This window comes from Centroberyx gerrardi, chromosome 18 (genome assembly GCF_048128805.1).
Source record: "Centroberyx gerrardi isolate f3 chromosome 18, fCenGer3.hap1.cur.20231027, whole genome shotgun sequence".
Taxonomy (NCBI): Eukaryota; Metazoa; Chordata; class Actinopteri; order Beryciformes; family Berycidae; genus Centroberyx; species Centroberyx gerrardi.
The window spans coordinates 20524189-20544607 of NC_136014.1; the positions used below are offsets into that span (position 1 = coordinate 20524189).

General features: G+C 40.2%; 2 protein-coding genes across 2 annotated transcripts; both read left to right on the plus strand.

Moving 5' to 3' along the window:
- The first annotated feature begins 206 nt into the window (after window positions 1–206).
- mep1a.1 (meprin A, alpha (PABA peptide hydrolase), tandem duplicate 1) lies at window positions 207–7432 on the plus strand. Its single transcript, XM_071914257.2, has 14 exons — window positions 207–266; window positions 460–484; window positions 575–619; window positions 792–832; window positions 1127–1202; window positions 1603–1720; window positions 2367–2542; window positions 2725–2943; window positions 3514–3660; window positions 3887–4099; window positions 4534–4998; window positions 5850–6023; window positions 7090–7173; window positions 7291–7432. Exons 1-13 carry the CDS (start codon window positions 207–209, stop codon window positions 7137–7139), a joined length of 1809 nt encoding a protein of 602 aa, XP_071770358.2. The 3' UTR covers window positions 7140–7173; window positions 7291–7432.
- Window positions 7433–9434: 2002 nt separating this feature from the next.
- mep1a.2 (meprin A, alpha (PABA peptide hydrolase), tandem duplicate 2) lies at window positions 9435–19909 on the plus strand. Its single transcript, XM_071914256.2, has 14 exons — window positions 9435–9497; window positions 9619–9643; window positions 9751–9804; window positions 9968–10005; window positions 10076–10151; window positions 10252–10369; window positions 11094–11269; window positions 11941–12162; window positions 13017–13163; window positions 14806–15021; window positions 15313–15759; window positions 17579–17752; window positions 18173–18383; window positions 19726–19909. The coding sequence occupies exons 1-14, from the start codon at window positions 9435–9437 to the stop codon at window positions 19874–19876; spliced, it is 2118 nt and encodes a 705-aa protein (XP_071770357.2). The 3' UTR covers window positions 19877–19909.
- The last annotated feature ends 510 nt before the right edge of the window (window positions 19910–20419 follow it).

The following is a 20419-nucleotide window of genomic DNA, read 5'->3' on the forward strand; positions in this document are numbered from 1 at the left end:
TTTGGTGTATTATTGCTCATAAACACTTAACCTGATGTACAAACTCTCTTCATAAACCAGCTCACCTATCAGTAACACTGTCATGTCAAGGTCCCTCAGTTACTCTTTATAGCTGGCATAAACTTTATCAAGGGCTAAAGTTCCCATCTTGTCAATGTGCACGCTTAAATCAAAGCTGGAACGTTTTCTTGGTGACATTCAACATGATGATGATGCAGAGGCTGCTGTTATGGTCTGGACTAGTGGCTCTGGCCACTTCATACACTGTGAGTATTTTAATTTCTGTAGTCTTTTAGATTTGGCGCTAGTTTATTCATTAATGTGATACATGATACAAGTGATACATTATCGGATATATTAGATTAGCACACTTCCTATGCAGGCTGTTTGTTAATAGCACCCATGGAAGTTCTGTAGAAAAATTCTATGATAAGTTGCACTGGTTTTTGTTTTATGCAGGTACCCGTGTCCCGTGAAGTACATGGTATGTCAAATAATTGTCATTCCAAAAAGAAATAACAGTTGTTGGTCTGCTGTAAAATGAAGCTGAGCCATGTGTGTTTTTTCATTGCAGAGATATATGAGAATGGGGAGGATGAGAACCCCCTGCAAAACCTGGGTGAGCTACAATATTTCAGTGTTTTAATGCTTTAATAATGCTGTATTTACTGTAATATTACATATGTTGTATGCGATACAGACTAGGACCTGATAAGACATTCAGTTTATTGCAGTATATTATTCAAATAACACAGTTTAAATAGAATTTGTTGTTTGCACTCGTGCTACAGGTTCAGATGCCAACCTGATTGAAGGAGACATTTTAATCCCAGTGAGTTGCACTATGATGGAGATATTTTTGCTGCTTATCTTCATGCTCTCTTCATCTTCATAGATTGTTCATTGATTGTCTTCATGGCAGCTTTGTTTTATTGCCATAGTTTATCACATGTCTAGAGAGTTGGTTCTTTTGGCTGTTGACTATCTACAATACAATGTGGATTTCAGATAACAAGATGGGTACAAGACAAATTATCAGCTTTTGATTGTGGGTCTTTATTAGCCTCCATTAAGCTCACTGTCCCAATACTTTTTACTGCATTATATACCTTTTTTTATGCTACAGGAAGGACGCAATGCCCTGGTCAACAAACGATACAGATGGAAGTTTCCCATCCCTTACATTCTGGGTGATGACTTGGGTGAGTTTTTTTCAAGTTCATTGGGTAGTGAGATGTATCACTACACTCTGAATAACACGCTGTATTTACTGTAAAAACTCACCATCATATGTACAGCAAACACTGGCCCAGGGTTACAGTACAGTGTGCTGTAGATGTTGTATTAAGCCATTTGATAGTTTACATTTACATGATCAACATTTAATAGATACTTTTATCCAGAGCAGCTTACATTGAGTAAGCAGGTGGGGGGGATTCAGTGTCTTGCTCAAGGACACTTCGACATGGATTTTGATGGACACACATTGGGTGTTGCGGGGAATTAACTTGTGACCTTTTGGTTACGGGACAGTCTGTCTCTAACCACTATGGCACCCTAACCCCCAGTTATACTGTTGTGGTTGTTTGACTCACTCCTCAGATCTGAATGCCAAGGGCTGCGTCCACCAGGCTTTTGAAATGTACCGACTGAAGTCTTGCATCGACTTCAAGCCTTATGAGGGAGAGAAGACCTACATCAAGTTTGAAAAGAGAGGGGGGTATGGCACTTGTCTTGACACTTGCTTTTATTGTGTTTTGTGCTGAGAAGGACTAATCTGTTATTATATTTGAGTATCATTTTGTTTACAGTATGCAAATTATAGATAACTCTTCCAGAATAGACATTTCACTGTGCACAGCATTACATATTTTAGCCAAATCACCACAAAAGATGCTGAGCTCACTTTCCTCATTAGTCTCTGTCTTACAGTCGGTCTCAATCCACGCATTGAATTCAAGTGAAGCTATTTGACTGCCATCTCAACTGGCCCTGATTCAAATTTTGGCCAGTGTGCATCATTTTGCAGAAGCCAGGACTGAAAATACTAGCCACAGGCTTGGAAGCCAAAAATATTAATTTATGATCTCAATATGAATCAACAACATAGCTACAAACTATACCTTTAGTTGGATTTCACACTTTATATCTACTATGACTCTTGTATCTATTGTGTACCTAAGAATCTTTCTTTTCCAGTTTCTCTTTTTCTTTGTTATTTTTGGTTTGTTTTTTTCTGGACAATCGTTCACATTCATTTTTGAAAATTATTTTTGAAGACTCCTCTTTTCCTGACCCCCGTACCCCTTTATTTACATTGTTCTGATCACATCTTTAATCAACTGCTTCCACTGGGTTTGTCTTAGGTGCTTCTCCAGCGTCGGTGACCAGCAGACGGGTCAGATTCTGTCTTTGGGGTCAGGCTGTGACCACAAGGCTGTGATTGAGCATGAGCTACTTCACGCACTGGGCTTTTACCACGAACAGTCCCGCACAGACAGGGATGACTACGTAGACATCTGGCTGGATCAGGTTATACCAGGTATGTGCAGTAACTCAGTGATCCATCATTTTCTTTCCTTTAGCCATTCATGCTCTATAAAATAATTTGTCAGTTTTTTATTATTTGGTTAAATGCTATGAAACCGTACCATGAGTAAGCTATTACTGAATGTTATTGAGACAGAATAACCATCAGCACTCTGTCTTGAACATTTCCCTCAGGGCTTGAGCATAACTTCAACAAATACAACGACGACTTCATCACAGATCAAAACACGGCATACGACTATGAGTCCATTATGCATTACCGGCCCTTCTCCTTCAACAACGCCTCCATCCCCACCATCACCACCAAAATCCGTGAGTTCTACAACATCATTGGCCAGTACCTCGACTTCAGCAAGCTGGACACCCTCAGGCTTAACCGGATGTACAACTGCTGTAAGTATAGGTTGTGATTGCACATTTCCTGTTTTACCCATGCTTCACATAAAATAAAGTTGGGCTGGTTTCCTTGGCACACATCACTTCTTAGCTTCATACCGATTTAGAAAATCTGTCCTCAGAATAGACCATTTCTCAGTTTTATTATAATCCCAGAGTGTGATAACGCTGTGAAAACCTCTTAACTCCAGTGATATGTTTTCTCTTTAATTGAACATGGTCGTCTAGGGTTTGAGAAATTCTCTGACCTCTTGGCCTTTTGAAATGGTCTCAAAATCCATTGGATCATATCAAAAATGCACTGTCATCAAGCTACAAACAAGGCTGCCTTTCTTAAGATCCTGAAAGGTTGACATTTTGGAGGTTCAAGTTTTTCACCCGACAGTGACGATGTGCAGAAAGTAACATAATATGTCAGCTGTGACATACTCTCTATATGCATGAATTACCATAAAATGTTGAGATTTACTTTCTAGGAACTTTGTCGCATGTCATTTTTCTCTCTCTCCCATCTTTCCTGTCTCTGTCAACTGTGCGAACTGTGCATCGTCCTCCTCATCCTCGCAGCCGGTCCTCTCACCCTGCTGGACCAGTGTTCCTTTGAGTACGCCAGCATCTGCGGCATGATCCAGAGCTCCACCGACGATGCTGACTGGGTCCACACCAAGAGCACCGTGGGTGAAGAGGATCACACACTCCTGGGACAATGTAGAGGTCTGAGTTGGATTAACATTACAGTTACCATACGTTTAGGTCACCCACAATGTGCAGATTGAAAAATACACAACTGACCATGCATTTCTTTTCATCTTAACTTCATTGTCTTCAAATATGGGAAATGGTATGCTGTGATATTTTGTCATCAGTGCATATTATTATACTGTTGGTCAGCCCTGCTGTGCACAGACATACTAAACAGGTTTTGTTTGTGAATTTTCAGATGCTGGTTACTTCATGCACTTCAACACCACTGGGACGGCTCAGGAGTCGGCTCTGCTGGAGTCGCGGACCCTCTACCCCAAGAGGAAGCTCCAGTGTCTGCAGTTCTTCTACAAGATGACTGGAGGCACCAAGGACAGGCTAGTCATCTGGGTCAAGATGGATGATGGCACAGGCACCATTCGCAAAATGAAGAAAATACACACCTTTTATGGTATTTATTAACCGGGCAAGTTGACAAAGAACACATTATTTACAGCAACTGCCTGGGAAAGGAGCTTTACAGCAACTGCCTAAATACACACCGTCTATTCTTGGCAAATACGCACTTGTACATTTGTTTAAAAAAAATGACGTGCAAATCAAATTATTTTAACAAAAAACAGAGAAGTCAAACAGCTAAAAAGATAGGTGTGTGAGCACTTTGAAATTTGGGTACCTACATTCATATACAGTCAGTGGTGAAAGTATTGGAATGTTGCTGTTGTAATTGTTTTAAAATAATTCAACATGAAATCTAATGGCGAAGCAAAAACTTTATAGTAACTTTACCTCACTGTCCCAATACTTTAACTTCTGAACATACAGTAAGTACATTAATTTAAGACTCGTCAAATGTTACTTTGTCCTTTCCCCTTTGTTGCCCAGCGGATTCTGACCACACATGGAAGATCGCTCATGTCCCTATAGAGGTAGGGGTGAAATTCCGCTACGCTTTCCAAGGCGTGCGCGGTGACCCCTCTGCATCCACCAGCGGCATCTTCTTCGACGACATCAGCCTGACAGAGACGCGCTGCCCCAACGCCGTGTGGAGGATCCCGAACTTCTCCAAGATCATGGAGACGGCAAACACCAATACGTTCATCAACAGCCCCCGTTTCTACAGCCCCGAAGGCTACGGTTACGGCGTCCGCATTGCGCCCGTCTCGGGTTACAGCGACTACACAGGGCAGTACACCGGACTGTACTTCCACCTGGCCAGCGGGGAGAACGATGCGGTGATGCAGTGGCCAGCAGTAAACAGACAGGCCACCATGGTGGTAATGGACCAAGACCCAGACATTAAGCTGAGGATGTCCTCCGCCCGCAGCCTCACAACTAATATGCAGACCAGTAAGTGCTCTTGTGCCCAGTACAGTCTTACACGATATCCACCAGTCACCTATGGGTGACCTGTGTCCAAGAAATAGACCTGTGACCCATTTGTGGCCCTGGCCTCCTGACCTATAGCTTAGGAATCTAGAAGGCACACAGAGAGTGAAAAAAACAAAAACAAAACATAAACATAACCTTCTTGGCGGAGGTAACAAGGCTGTACAGATATATAGGTCTCTTTTATTGTAGAGGTTACTCAAAGTCATTTGTCATACCCTAGGATATCAAGAATAAAATACTTAACACTGCATTTGGCAAGATTTTCATTTTAAAATACACAAACACAAAGCTGTAATAGAGAAGATATCCCACCCCCCCTAATTTAAACCCCGTAGATTCTGCCCATTTTGCCCAAATGAAATTCTACTGTTGGGTATGTTCATTGGCAAGAAATTTTCCTCCTACAGGAAGTGACAAATCGAAACTTAAGAGCAAAATGCAAACTTTCTCCTAAACAGCAGTGAGCAGCGCTCTGTCCAGAGAAAGCTGGACTCACCATGCCTCTCTCGTCCCTTTGATATCCTTTGGTATGAAGTGATCACAGACCGGCCGGGGTGGTAAACATGAGCGTGCTGTGTGAAGTTTACTGACGTCATGTTGCATTTCTGGGTATTGACGCTCACAGTTTTCAAACAGTCTCCTCTTGCCGCCAACGGGCAAAGTTCCCTTGTGCAGCTTTCAGATGTAGCTTTTATTTTAAAGATACAAGCTCTTAATAATGGCAAGTCTGTGGTTGTTGTTATGAATATGCTATCTCTCAAACAGTAGGGTCACTTCTCACATCACCTCTGTCGTTTTGTGTCTTGTAGCAGCAGATGGAAAGTTGGTGTGGGACAATCCTTCCAAGGTGGGGATATATGACCCTTCGTGTAAGTGTTACAGAGGGGAATCGTGGGGCAGGCACAGCTTCATCAGGCACTTCGACCTCAGACGCCGTAATTACCTCAAGAACGATGACCTCATTATCTTCATCGACTTTGAGGGTTAGTGGCCTGTGTGTGTTTGTGTGTGTAACTAACATATTCTGGGCCTAATGCTCACTTCCACAACAGTGCAGCTCAGTGGGGTCTCCTGCTGTGAGCTTTAATCATGTGCCTGTTGTCCAGACAGAGATAATGTGTTTCTGGCTTCTGACCGTGTGTGTGTGTGTGTGTGTGTGTGTGTGTGTGTGTGTTTGTGTGTGTGACAGCAACTCCTAACTCATTACCAAAACACCCATGAATTTTGCACACTATCAGTGATATCTGCTTTTCCAGCCCTCATTAGGGTTAGATTAGACCCCACTACATTTGTTAGTTAATAGCATAATATAATATATATATAATATATAATTATTGAATTATTCTCAGACCATGTGGCTCATACATGCCTTTTTGTGTATAATTGGGACACTGGCAATATACCTGTTTGTAGAGAAATGTTTGTTAAATGCTGGCCGTCAATTCGTTTTAGTATAGCTGCAATTCAGTTCACATCGACTTAGGTGTACTGGAGTCCAACATACAATGCAGCCATCATAGTAAGTTTTCACTTTTTACATTCTGGCTGCACTACTGCTGAATTTCTCCACCCCCAAAGAGGAAGCATTCAGAAAACCCTGCAGCACTTAAGTAGGGTTGATGCACGATACAAGGAAAATTTACTGTGTACAATATAGCATTTACATTACATTACAATAGATGAGGAAAATCGAAAAAATAAACTTCTGGTTCAGTAGTATATTTTACATTACATGATACACTATAGAATAGGTCACAGCACTGGTACACTGCAAAAACTACTTTTGACTGCTCACTGAACAGATATTTAATGGAAATAAATTCTATTATTGCTCAGTTTTTAGAAAAATTATCGTCAGACCATCTGGCCCATACATGCCTTGTGTGTAATTTGGGGCACTGGCAATATACCTGGTTGTAGAGAAATGTTGAGGAGTATGTTTGAGTATGTTTTTGAGCAAGATGACAATGCTAAACCCAAGACCTGTTTACCTGTTCTCGAATCCATGCCAGGAAGCAGATATAATGAGCGAATGTGTTTTGTTTATAGATATAACATCCCTGATCAAAACAGAGGTTCCTATTCAACCAAAGGAGTAAGGTCACCCAGGCCTTGTACCATGATAAAGTGGAGGTAAGATATTAGTTATTTTTCCTTTTCCACGGTGAAGTTTACAACAGACTTGTATTTGTGCTCATGATTGTTTTTTTTGCAGAATTAATTTATGTCTTTTCCATTTGAATTAATCAGACACAAGACGCTTGGCTGTGATGAGAAGAGCAAACTGGAGAATGGATGGGTGATAACTGCTATGATGACACAATTGTATATGTAATGTTTTGAAATATAGAGACAGTACATTTGATATTTGTTTAGTCTAAAATGAATAACACCGGATTTCGATATGCTTGATCATTTTGGACAAAATGTCTCTTTCTTTGTCATGTGGTTGTTCTCTTAATTAAAGCAATAAATTGACACAAACCTGTGAAGTATTTTGTCATTTTGTGATGCATTGTGAGTGCTTTCATGATAAAAAATGTCATGTGAGTGGTTTTAAATTGCTCGCCCAGTATTGCCATGTGTTTTTTCTTAGTCAAGAAATGATGCAATTTTGATAAGATAGACCATCTTATCCTTGAATGATAGGCATATTATTCTTTATCAACAGACCCAGCTATGTTAAAATTTGATACATTTTATTATCGTCTAATAACACAGTAATTATGGGATAAGGGACATGTAATCTACAGCCTCATCAGATATTAGGGTTCAACATGCCAGTCAGGCAAAGTTGAATTAACTGTGCAGCCATTTTCTTGCAACTTCAACAGCACTTCACACTGGAGAGGCGAGGCTTTTGAACTCGAACCATGGACCAAAATGTTCAGAGATGTCGGTGCACTGTGCAACTGAGAGGGCAGAAAACAAATAGTTATTGTGTTGTTTTGCCTGTAAGTTTGCACTGTGAAGAACTACATGGCTCAGAAGAAGGCTACTGTACTATTTGATGGAAAATCATGGTTTGATCCTTGTGATTGCAAAGATTTATTTATGATACTCTGAGGAGAATTTCTCCTTGTGCTTGCCCCCCTCCACAGGGAGGTCAGAGGTCAGCTACAGAGCAGCACCCCTGAAAGGGATTAGGGTCTTGCTCAAGGACTCTTCAGTAAGGTGGATGCTTGCCCCTACAGAATCATCTAGTTGAAGGATGGTCTGCCACCCTGCTGCCCAGTAATAACTCATTCATGGAAATCATAACATTTCAGACATGATTTTCTGGATTTATGAGTTCAGTAATTAGTTATTAATGCTCTTGGACCTAAGGCAGTGGATAAACGTACAATATTGTAATCTAGCACATTCGTAATCATGCTCTGGGAGGAATGCTCTGGTGGATAAGGCCTACAAATTGACATTCCCGATTCCTTAAATGTTGGCATTCTTGGAAAATATCCATGTCATCGAAAGAGGCTGTTTAATAGGTGAAGAGTTGCTGATTTGATCCCCAATATCAACAGTTCCCCAAGTCCTCCTGAAGCAAAGTATCTTGGTATTTCTCTTTCCACATCTCATCTCACTCATTAACTCTGAGGGAGCAATTTGGCTAAAAAAAAATCAAATTGTGAAGAAGTAAGCAAGTATGCAGATGTCATTTCTTTCTGTCATGTCTATATTTTGAGCAGTGGGAGGTGGTGGAGTGTAACAGTCAGAAATATGCCTAGTATGCTTTTGGAACAGTTTAGTTGCAGTAACAGATTGCGTCACTGGGTGGCGCTCATTGTTTTACTAAGACTGACACATTCACATTTTGCCCCCTTTTTAGTCGCCACATGGCACAAACAGTTGTTTGGCAAGTAGCGTTTTGAAAGACTTGTGTTACAAGACACCTATTCAGTCCTATCTACAACATGAGAAAGAAAAGGCTGCAGTGATATGAGGATAGATGCAGAATAGGGGACTTATTTGTTGGCTACCACTATAATTATATGCAATAAATAATAAATATCTGCTTGTATCAGATGATAATTGGAAAATATTAGTCAGACCTGCTAATAAACAACATGGCTATATACCTATTTTATTAGCTCTAAAATCATAACTCATATTTGAATCTGTTGCTGACACTGGCATTAAACGGTCAATGAAGAAGATAAAGGGATCATGAAGGTCAGGTCTCTGTAAGGCCTAAATGGCTTACAGCTGTCGTTATCTCTACTTGCCGATGCACCTGACAAGATGTCGGTGATGTGAAAGGTAGCGAGGACGCGCGTGTAAACGCCTGTTACTCATTAAATGCTATTATACTCCGATCAAAGTTCCACTCCAGCCGCTGCCTTTATGGGCATGTTTACACCTGTGTCAGAGAAGCACATTTCTGTCTGGATGAAAGCATGGGCTCTGGAAACGGTGCGAAGAGGATTGCTGCTTTGATTGGGATTTTTGTGGTTTTCAAGGTAAATGTAGTTTTTAAAGTACTTGAAATTGAATTGAATCACATTCACTGCTATCAATTTCTTTTCCAAATTTGACGGTATAGATGCTTTGAGTCAAGCAGTGTCTCTTTTTGTGTGCTAGGTGCAAGCTGTTCCGACACTTTTCGGTTGGTTCCTGTTCCTTTATTGACCACATGCACATAATATAAGCTCTTTATTTCTATTACTAAAACTCTTTTGGTTATAATAATGTTTTATTCTGTGGAACTTCCAGGTGGTAATGCAGATGCAGGTGAACTGAGAGATGACATACTTGACATCAATAGAGGTACATTTCATATGCCCTTTCTACTGTTGATATGTACAATACAATCATATAATCATATGCTTTGATGAGCATGACTGTCACCTGCTAAATTCAAACTACCATGAAATCATCCAAACAAAGCAAAATAAGTTGTTTGTAACAGATTTCTTTCGTCATATTTCAGAGTTAACACACCTGTTTGAGGGAGACATTGCTGGCGATGTAAGTATATATCCTTCTGTAGAAAGGTACACACTTTCTGAGTTCTGAATGCTTTAAATGTCTCTTGCAGCCCAGGAGAAATGCAATCCTCGACGAAACAAAAAGATGGAAGTTTCCCATTCCCTACATCTTAACAGATTCTTTGGGTACAGTATGCACAGTGGAATTCATTTCTCCTCCCAATGAATAACATATTTAATAGGTAACAACATTTATTGATTTAGACATGCATTTCCATTACTCTAGATCTGAATGCTAAAGGTGTGATCCACCAGGTTTTTGAATCATACCGTTTAAAATCCTGTGTGGACTTCAAACCCTACGAGGGAGAGAGCACCTACATCTCCTTCACTAAGCTGTCTGGGTGAGCTGCAGTACGAGGCTATGGACTATTGCTCAACTTTATGGGTCGTGCTGTCATCAAATCAAATCATCAAATTGAAGGCCTTATTAAAAGCAGAGATTAGAAAATGCTTATGTGAGGAAATGTTGTTTCATGACCTGATCCATGATCTTTCAGACTGGTAATAAACTGTGACTCTTTATGAAAGTAAATTGAATTACATTCTGTTGGCCCTGTTTCTGTACAGAGAGATCAGTTATTGTAAAAACAAACAAGCTATGAAAACCAGGTTGCCCATGTAGAATCATTGCATTAACAGCCACTTATTTGATATCCTAATTTCCAATATATTACCTCGAAAAATTTTCGGAACTGCTTTGTAACTAGATGCTAAAACATTCCTCATGGTTCCAAAAATATGCCAAAATATCTGTTCTACCTTTCTCTGTAGCTTTTTTCTTATATATGATCGCACCAGGGTCAGAGGATGTTTCCAGGGCTTTATACCTTTGCAATCCTTACAGCTGGTAATGTTGGTGATCTAGGAATTGAAGCTTATTCTACTGTTTCATTCAATTTAAGTCACCCTGAATATGAGAACCAGCTAAATGATGAACATGTAAAATATACTTTAAAATGCTGTGTAAAAGCAGACTAAATTGAGGATTTTATTAAGGTTTCAGATTATGCTTTCATTTGAATTTACTATAATGTTATACCATCATCATCTCAATATTTCCAACAGATGCTGGTCATTTGTTGGGGACTTCAAAGAAGGCCAGAACGTGTCCATCGGAGCTGGGTGTGACACTAACGCCGTCGTGCAGCATGAGCTGCTCCACGCTCTGGGCTTTTACCACGAACAGTCTCGCTCTGATAGAGACGACTATGTCAAGATCTGGTGGGACCAGATTGAAGCTGGTGGGTTGCTATTATTTGAGGGTTTTTTTTTTTTATCATCCATGTTATTACTATGATCACAGTCTTGCAGAGTTGTGACAGTTGTAATTGTTGCAAATAATTGATAATACAAAACAAATGATAGTACTGTTTAAAGGATAGTAGATAATTGACATACTTGATTGACAGTGAAATACAGTAACACTTTACACAATGGATCCTCTAGATTATAGAGATATTGAATGATGACCTTCAGATAATATATATTTTTTCCAAAATGAATATATAGTGTGCTGGAATGAAAACCTTCAGATGAAGCCCCAGTTTATCTATGTTACACAAGTGCCATTGTTTAAAAGATAAGCTCTAGATGCCTTTATAACCTCTATTCCTTTGATGTTGTTAAATGAACAGTAGTGAAGTGACACTAGTGGAGGAGGTGGGTATACTGTGACCTGACTATCCACTTACATGTCCATGCTAATGAAGCTGACTAGTAAGTATGATGTGATGATGTATATACAGTATGTATATGCATGATGTAGTATGCTATATGACTTTTATATTTATATGACCTTTGAGACTTGACTGGGATAAAGGGCCATATAAATAAAACTAGACTAGACTAGACTAGACTACTCATTATGCCCAGAAAACAAGGTTGGCATGCTTGTGTCACTCTCCCTTCATAGGAAAGGAACACAATTTCAACAAGTACGAGGATGACTTCATCACTGATCTGAACACACCGTATGACTACGAGTCCATCATGCACTACAGACCCCTTTCCTTCAACAAGAACGCGAGCATCCCCACCATCACCACCGCTATACCGTACTTTAACGAGATCATCGGCCAGCGGCTGGACTTCAGCGCTGCAGACCTCATCAGGCTCAACCGCATGTACGACTGTGGTGAGTGTCTCCTCGCCCTCTGCCTGCAATAAGAGACGGTTTCACCTCACTGAACAACTCCCATCAAGGTGCTCTTGAGCAAGGCAGCTGGAGGCTCAGTGGCTGAGGTGTTTCCCAGGTGTGAATGTGTTGAATTGTCTGCTGAAAGAGGCCGTGCATGGCAGAGGAACATAAGAATGCCCTATTAATGCAGTTGTTTTGGGGATCCCTGAATTATTAGGACCACTCACACATACACCATCCTGACACACACACACACACACACACACACACACACACACACACACACACAAACACAGATATTTGGGTGAAACTAAAGTGAAAGAATATCCTGTTGTTACACTGGGCCCTCAATATACTTTTTTCTCATTTTAAAGCTATACTAGGCAAAATTTCCACGTATAAATACACCCGTCTTATCAAGTTGCCTATTGCTTTAAATTGATAACGCAAACTAGTAACCTTTATAACAGTGGTTCTGTTTACAATGCGTACAATAAAGCAACTATTGCCAATAGTCCAAGTAATCCAGTAATGCAATTAAGCTGTCTATGTGATTCTATTCTATCTAGTTTACATGTAACATGGTTATTGACTTAAAGAAATGCGATTAAGATATATACATGTTCTGACTAGACTCTATTATTGCAAATAAAATTGCAGTACTCTACCTATGATTGACTGTGATTACTTTACATGGGTCCTGCCTTACTCATGTTATTGTCTTAATTGTATTACAATCACATTTTTTGTGTGCATGTAAACGTGGCCAGTGAAGACAACAAAGAAAATGGTAAATTAGAAAACAATTGCTTTCAGCTTTGTGGGATCACTATGGATCATTGTTGTTGCAGCTGACACCCATACTCTCCTGGACCAGTGTTCCTTTGAGCTGATCAACATCTGTGGAATGATCCAGAATGAGGCGGACAATGCAGACTGGGTCCAGACCCTGAGCACTCCAGCTGATATTGACCAAACCCTGGCAGGACGCTGCAGAGGTACTGAGCAAATACTGGAACGCACACACACACACACACACACACACACACACACACACACACACACACACAAGCTCTGGCCCTGTTTCTTGGAGTTTCTGATATTATTGATCTATCTCTTGTTTTTATTATACTATAAATAAACTTGAATTATATGTAATGCTGCTGAAAATGTAAATCAGGACCCATAACGGATTCTACGAATAGGACTTCTTGGATCACTGGTCAAGTCATGTCATCATATGCAAAGCGTTTTTTAAACGTCCCAAAGTACACATTGACGGTCCCAAAATATGTATTATATTTTACATTATCCTTATACATTACATTATCGTTATATTATATTATATTTATTAGAGCTGGCATAAAAATGCTGCGCAAAAGTTCGCACGGCGTGTCATCTTGAGTTGTCATGGTGCCATTTTTACACAGGTGGTGCTTCCCTCCTCAAGCCTGGTCATACCGGTTATACTGCCTTTCGCCACTAGAGGCTCTAAACTCAACAAAAAATACAAAAACAGAAGTGATACTTAAAATTCTACAATTTGCACCAAACTCACGTGTTTGTAATGGTATTTGTAAACAGTAACACTTTTTAATCGGAGACGTGTCAAACTGCCTAACACTCAGACAGTTAACATGAGTGCAGTGCAAAGACTGGCATGTTGCCCCTGGTTACTATTGGATTCTACTGGACACTGCTGTCAGGTGTTGTCAGTTTGTCTGTTTATCATTTAGTAGCATAACTTCAACATGGAAGCTCTGAATTTGTGCTTTTATTATATTAATTACAAAATAATGGTGTTAGGTGTGGGACCGGTTTCAACTCGAAGGTATGCCCCGGGAACACCGCCCACCGTGACAACCCTAGTGTCACCCAGCGTTTATGATACATTGTTAGTTGTCTTAACAGCAGACCACAGGCTCACCACCAAGAGCAAAAAATTAATAAATGAATGAACATAAAAAATACATCAAAAATCAAACTGTCTCGAACCAGTCCCGAATGACAATTCTGAGTGTCCCAAATCATTTTTTTATGGCCCCGGGATGTCGGGACATCCTTTGTTACGACCAAATAATAGCAAATGTTACTAATTTTAAGGGGCAATAAGAACGATTTTTACTGACCAATAGCACAAAATTACCATAATATATCTGCAATATATATTATATAATATATGACTCAGTGCTTACACTGAAGTAGTAGAAGTAGAAGTTTCTGTTGGATCTCTTCTCTAATTAGCTAGCTTACTTGTTATTGTGGAAAATTACTTTATTGTTTGTGTCAATTACAGGCCACCGTAGCTCAAGGAGGTGGAAGGGGTTTAGGGGTTTGGGGGTTCTGCGCCAGAGACTTGTGTAGATTATAGTATATATTTATCTTGTATAGATCCATAGAGATAAAACAGTTTTAGAGTTAAAGTTTTAGTTTTAGTTTCAGTTTTAGTTAAAACTTTTTTTATCTCTATGTATAGATCATTAGTTCCATTAAATTCATGCTGCTTTAAACAAACACATAACATAACATAACATAACATAACACATTGTAAAAAGACATGGATAAAGTCATATCCTCACGCCAATCATCTTTAAAAATCAAATAACAACATATATATTCTTCACCCCCCTCTCTTTCTAGATGCTGGCTACTTCATGAAGTTTGACACATCAGTGGGTGCAGTGGAAAACAGCGCCTTGCTGGAGTCACGTATCCTGTACCCCAAGAGAGGCGAGCAGTGCCTGCAGTTCTTCTACAAGATGACAGGAGCCGCAGGGGACAAACTGGTGATATGGATCAGAACTGATGACGGGACAGGGACTGTTCGCAGTGTCAGGAAGATCCACACGATCACAGGTATTTTATTTAGTTATCCATATGTCCTTCATAACACTCTAATGTTACTCTCTATTGCTCTGGAGCACTTGGATAATTCCGTTTGTAAACCACCTCCAAATTCCTTGAAAGAACTTATGATACCGTATTTCGGGTTAATTTCATGATCCTAGAGATGCATCCAAAACGCACTGCAATATCATGAATCAGACCTCCAGTTTACTGAATATGAAATACTTCCTTTTCATTGATAAATAAGGTCATGTCTGGGTAAATTCAGTCACTGAATCACCTACTATTTGTCTTTCTTAGGTGATGGAGTCGATGCCTGGAAAGTAGCCCACGTGACCCTCATGGTTACAGAGAAATTCCGCTATTTCTTCCAGGGCATCAGAGGATCAACCAGCTCCTCAGGCGCTATCTTAATCGATGACATCACTCTTAGTGAGACAGTTTGCCCCAGTGCCGTCTGGCAAATCCGCAACTTCACCAATCTTCTCGACACCATGCCTATTGGCACTCTGGTTAACAGCAAGTGCTTCTACAACTCAGAGGGCTACTCTTTCGGTATCACCCTCTACCCTAATGGAGATAGGAGTGAATACCCTGACCATGTTCGCTTGGCGTTACACCTCTGCAGTGGGGAAAATGATGCAGTGTTGGAGTGGCCGGCGAAAAACAGGCAGGTGATCATTACTGTCATGGACCAGGACCCCGATGTTAAACTGAGGATGTCTGCTACGAGAAGTTTCACCACTGGTGAGCCCAGTCTCATTCATTGACATTGAGGAATTAGGATGTTTACTACTGGCTAGTAATTTTAAGACAGAGCTGGTGCAAAATGATTGTCATTAACCAGAATTTAAATGAGACCTAATAGAAATGGTATGGCATTGACAGTCCATTGTTTCTAATTCTTAAATCCATCATAATACACTTAACTGTATGTACTGTAAGTTACAGATGAAGAGGGCATACATTAAGGGCTGGATTCACAGCCAAAGTAAGCCCTGTAGTAAAGTAGGCCAATTCTGCATAACATACACCCATGTTACGGCAAAAAAAAAATTTGATTAATTATTATTTTCTTGTATTTTTGTATCAAAATCTCATTACTTTTGCTTCCTGGAAAATGGCATATTTTTAGTGTCTACTCCATGGCGTGCTAGTAGACATACATAAAAATTCAACAGTCCTCCCCTCAACCCTCCCAAACCTTCAACTTCAAGACTTTCAAAGTGACATGAGTGGAAACATGGTGCAGTGGTGCATTTTTGGGCTCCGAAAACCCTGTTTCCAAGACACCATGGTTGCGTCCCGGTGGCTGGAATTTATTCATTTTGAGGAATTCTGAATTTGTCACAGCTCAGTGGATTGCTTCATCAGCTACACAGAATATGCAATGGGTTGCACTGCTTTTCTCTTTCCATGTTTGTTATGGTCCAACCCGCCCACTTTTGAACTGTCCCGCCTCACCTTATGTCCCGCCCCGACATCTTCACTCTTAGAAATAGACGGGCTAACTAGAACCATATAGGGTTCCTTGACCTATCCTCATAGGAGAACCCTTTTTGGCTCTAGGTGGAACCCTTTTTGAAGAGAACCCTTACTAAATGGTTCTACTTAGAACTCATAGTAGGTAGTTACATCTGGAACCCTCTAAGCAGGGTTCAGTAAAGAACCCTGAGGTTATACCTACAATCTATCCAGGTGGTTCTGCACAGAACCCCTGTTCATTCTACTACAGTTCCACTTGGAACCCTTCCAGGGGGTTCTCACTAAATCCTTTTATTTTTTTCCTCTTTGAACCTTTATATGGGGTTCTATCAAGATTCCTTTCATAATTTATAGTTTTTAAATCATGTATGCAGCAATTACCAATAATACAGTCAAAATCACTTTTATTGAGACATCTGTTTATTATGAACTCTGAGCAATGACAAAGAAGGTGGAGAGTGAGACATTCTCTGAAGATGAGCCAACTGCATCAGAGTGGCTCTGTAGATCTTTTGGAAACTCCTGTCTCTCCTCATTACATTGTAAATAAGCTCAGGAGCAGCTACAGCAGCAAGCTAACTGTCCACACAAGCTCTCCTCATCTGGGGACTTGTCTCCTGCAATGGCTAAAAGGGAGAGAAAAAGATGGTTAGTGGCTGCACATTAAAGTCTCCATAGAACACCAGTTGAAGTTAACAAAAAACAAACAAACAAACACAAGAAGCAAGCATTACAGTTTATATAAATAAATAGTTCTCTTTTAACACACAACACTTTTGCTAGACTCAAGTTTGAATTGGGATGTTAGATGGAGCTCACCTTGTTTATTTGACTTCCTCCTTTTGAAGATAGTTTATGGCCACATGGTGCACAAACACAACTGATCAAAATTAGCCTCTGATTGGTTACATGTCACACCTCCTTGGTCCAAATATTGCTCTTACATGCTTGAAAACATCAAATAGGCACATAGTGTAGTGGTTAAAGCACATGTCTTCCAAACCATCATGAGCTGTGTTGTGACACAGCAGCAGATAGAAAGTGCAAAAAGTTTTTTTTTACTTGATTATTTTTCCCTCAGGGAGCACTTCCTCGTGGCAAAAGCCAACAGCCACCTCAGGAGCGGTGTGGGATGACAGCTGCCAGTGCTACCGGAATGGGGACTTTGGCTGGAGCGCGTTCATTTCTCACATGCAGCTGCGCAGGAGGAGCTTCCTCAAGAACGATGATCTCATCCTTACAGCTGACTTCAATGGTGAGAGTGAGAAAATTAGCTGCTCTACCTGGCTATATCAGACTGCTGCCTGATACACATAGCCTGGCCTCACAATATACAGTTGGGATGAAGTTTGTCAGCTCTCCTTTTACTTTTGACTAACAAATGCATGCTTAGCTTTGTTGAACGGACACTAAAAAAACATTTATATGCCCTTTCAAATCACATCATTTATCTATATTAAAAAGTCTCTGTTTATAAAGTATAAATTTAATTTAAAATTAGCTACAATACATCAGATTAGAAGAGGGTTCACATTTTACCCTTGTTAGTGTAAATTGTGCCATTTTTTTCTCTGCCATATTGACAAGTACATTATAGGATTTGCTGTCTGATTCACAGAGACCGTCATGACAAAATGTTACCATAACATTTTCCCTTCGCTCGTTATTCATTTAGATTTGACCCACCTGATCAAGACTGAGGTGCCCATCACACCAGCCACACCCAGTAATGACATCACAGATGAGAAGCCAATCAGAGAGGAGAAAATGAGACCGGATGTTCCAAAACACAGAGAAGCACGTGCTGCAGCCAGTGACCCCTGTTTTCCCAACCCCTGTCTTAATGGAGGCGTGTGTGTGGACAGTCAAGGGACAGCCTCATGCAGGTGTGTGTGTGTGTGTGTGTGTGTGTGTGTAATGCATATAAATGTGTATTTGCATTTCTCTACCTCTGAGCGGTTTCAATTGTGGACATAAGAAGTTAGCACTTTTTAGGGAAGTGAGGACATTTTGGCCTGTCCTCATATTGAAAAAGTGTCATTTTAGATTTAGGGTTAGGGTTAGAATAGGCTACGGTTAGGGAAAGCACTAAGGTTAGGCATGTGTCGGGTTAAGGGTTAAGACGAGAGTTGGAGGGTTAGATAATAAATGCAGTCAATGGGTACTGTTGTACTGTCCCACGTACAACTGTAAAAATGTTCCAGTTCATGTGTGTGTACCTGTGTCTATGTCTATATCTGTGTACAGACAATAGTAAGGATATCATGTTACTGGTCTCCCTGCCAGTCATGTGTCTGGTATGTGACATCTGATGTGATAGATAACTGGGAAGAGCTGAGTCAGAGTGGCTGTATGATAGTTTGTTGCCAGTAACTCATCTAAATACTGTTATGCATTCACAGAATTTGAATGAACAAACCGGGCACTGGTGTATCAAGTTCATCTACTTTCATACAGTCAAGATAACTGCCATAGAATTTTAACAATGTTCTTCATTAGCATATTGTTGCTTACAACCGTTGCTATATCATGCTTGCTTTTATCATGGAGCCCAGTGTGTAGAATCAAAATGCCGCTGGTCCTAATTGTTGACAAAATGACGCCTCAGCGTTGCCTCGGGCCATTAATGACATAAGTGAGTCACTCTAGGTGGAATTAAAATAAAAATTCGAAGGCTTTTCTCATCCTAAGCCTGGAAAAAAATAACTGAAGTTTATTTAGCATGATTAAAGCTACACTAGGTGAGGTTTGTATGTAAAAATCCACCCATTTTAACACCTTATTTCACCTTATTTTCCCAAATTAAATGAAATACAAACTCTCTTAGCAGTGAGCGAGCGCTCCAGCTGGACTCACCAGCATTAGATCTTTTACGTCTCTCATCCCTTTGGTATGCTTTGATATAAAGCATCACAGACAGCTGGGTTGGAAAACATGACTGTATTATTGCTTGGAATTTGTATGTGCACTGTTTTACAGGAAGTAAAAGTAATGTGTACATTTCTTGGCATTTATTGGTGTTAATAGGTGCACATTGTGATACAGATAAATGAAATGAAATTACCAAATTAGTGGAATTACGTGAGTCGCACCACAAACATGTCGACAAGAATAATCAAAATAAGAGTGTGCGTGGCCGTGAGCTACCTACAGTTCACTACAATGAATTTTGTTTCATGAAATAATTTTTCATAGTAAAAAATGACGTTTCTGTCCACTACTCTGCAGGTGTGCCTCGGGCCAGGCCACTTACTACGCTGGCAAGAGATGTGAGAAGCAGCACGTAGACGGAGGCATCCTGGGCGTTCTGATTGGTGGCACAGCGGGGACTGTCGTTCTGACTCTGGCCATCTTCTCTGTCATCAGGAGGCCTCATTGAAACGCATTTCAGATGACTAGTGTTTCCTCTACAAATTTTATTCAGCAGTGCACTGCAGCGAGGACATTCCCAGTGTCCCAAGAGGTATTTGTTAAACTAGGGCTCAATTTGGACATGAAACCTCAAGATTAGTTGAATGTTTTCCTCAAAGTGGGTCTTGAGGTGTCTTTAGTTTCTCAAATCTGAATCCCAGGCTGAAAAAGTTGAAGTCTGTGCTAGGGAAAATGTAATTAAATCTTTTCAATAACCAAGTCCGCTTTCCCCCAAAAATACAAATAAGCATAGGGTTCATGTTTAAAATTAAGGCTTTTATTATAAAGTATTTTAAATTAAGAACAGCGCAAGAAAATCAGGACCAAAAGAGGAACAGATATTAAACCAAAAAATGTCCCCCAATAACCACTGCAATTAAAGATTATAGGGGAAACACTACAGCCAACAGAACATAGTACATCTATAACACCCATATTGACAACATTGATAGGATGCTTCAACCTCTGTGTCCTATGTGCTATGTGTGTATTTGTATGTGAACAGCAATCA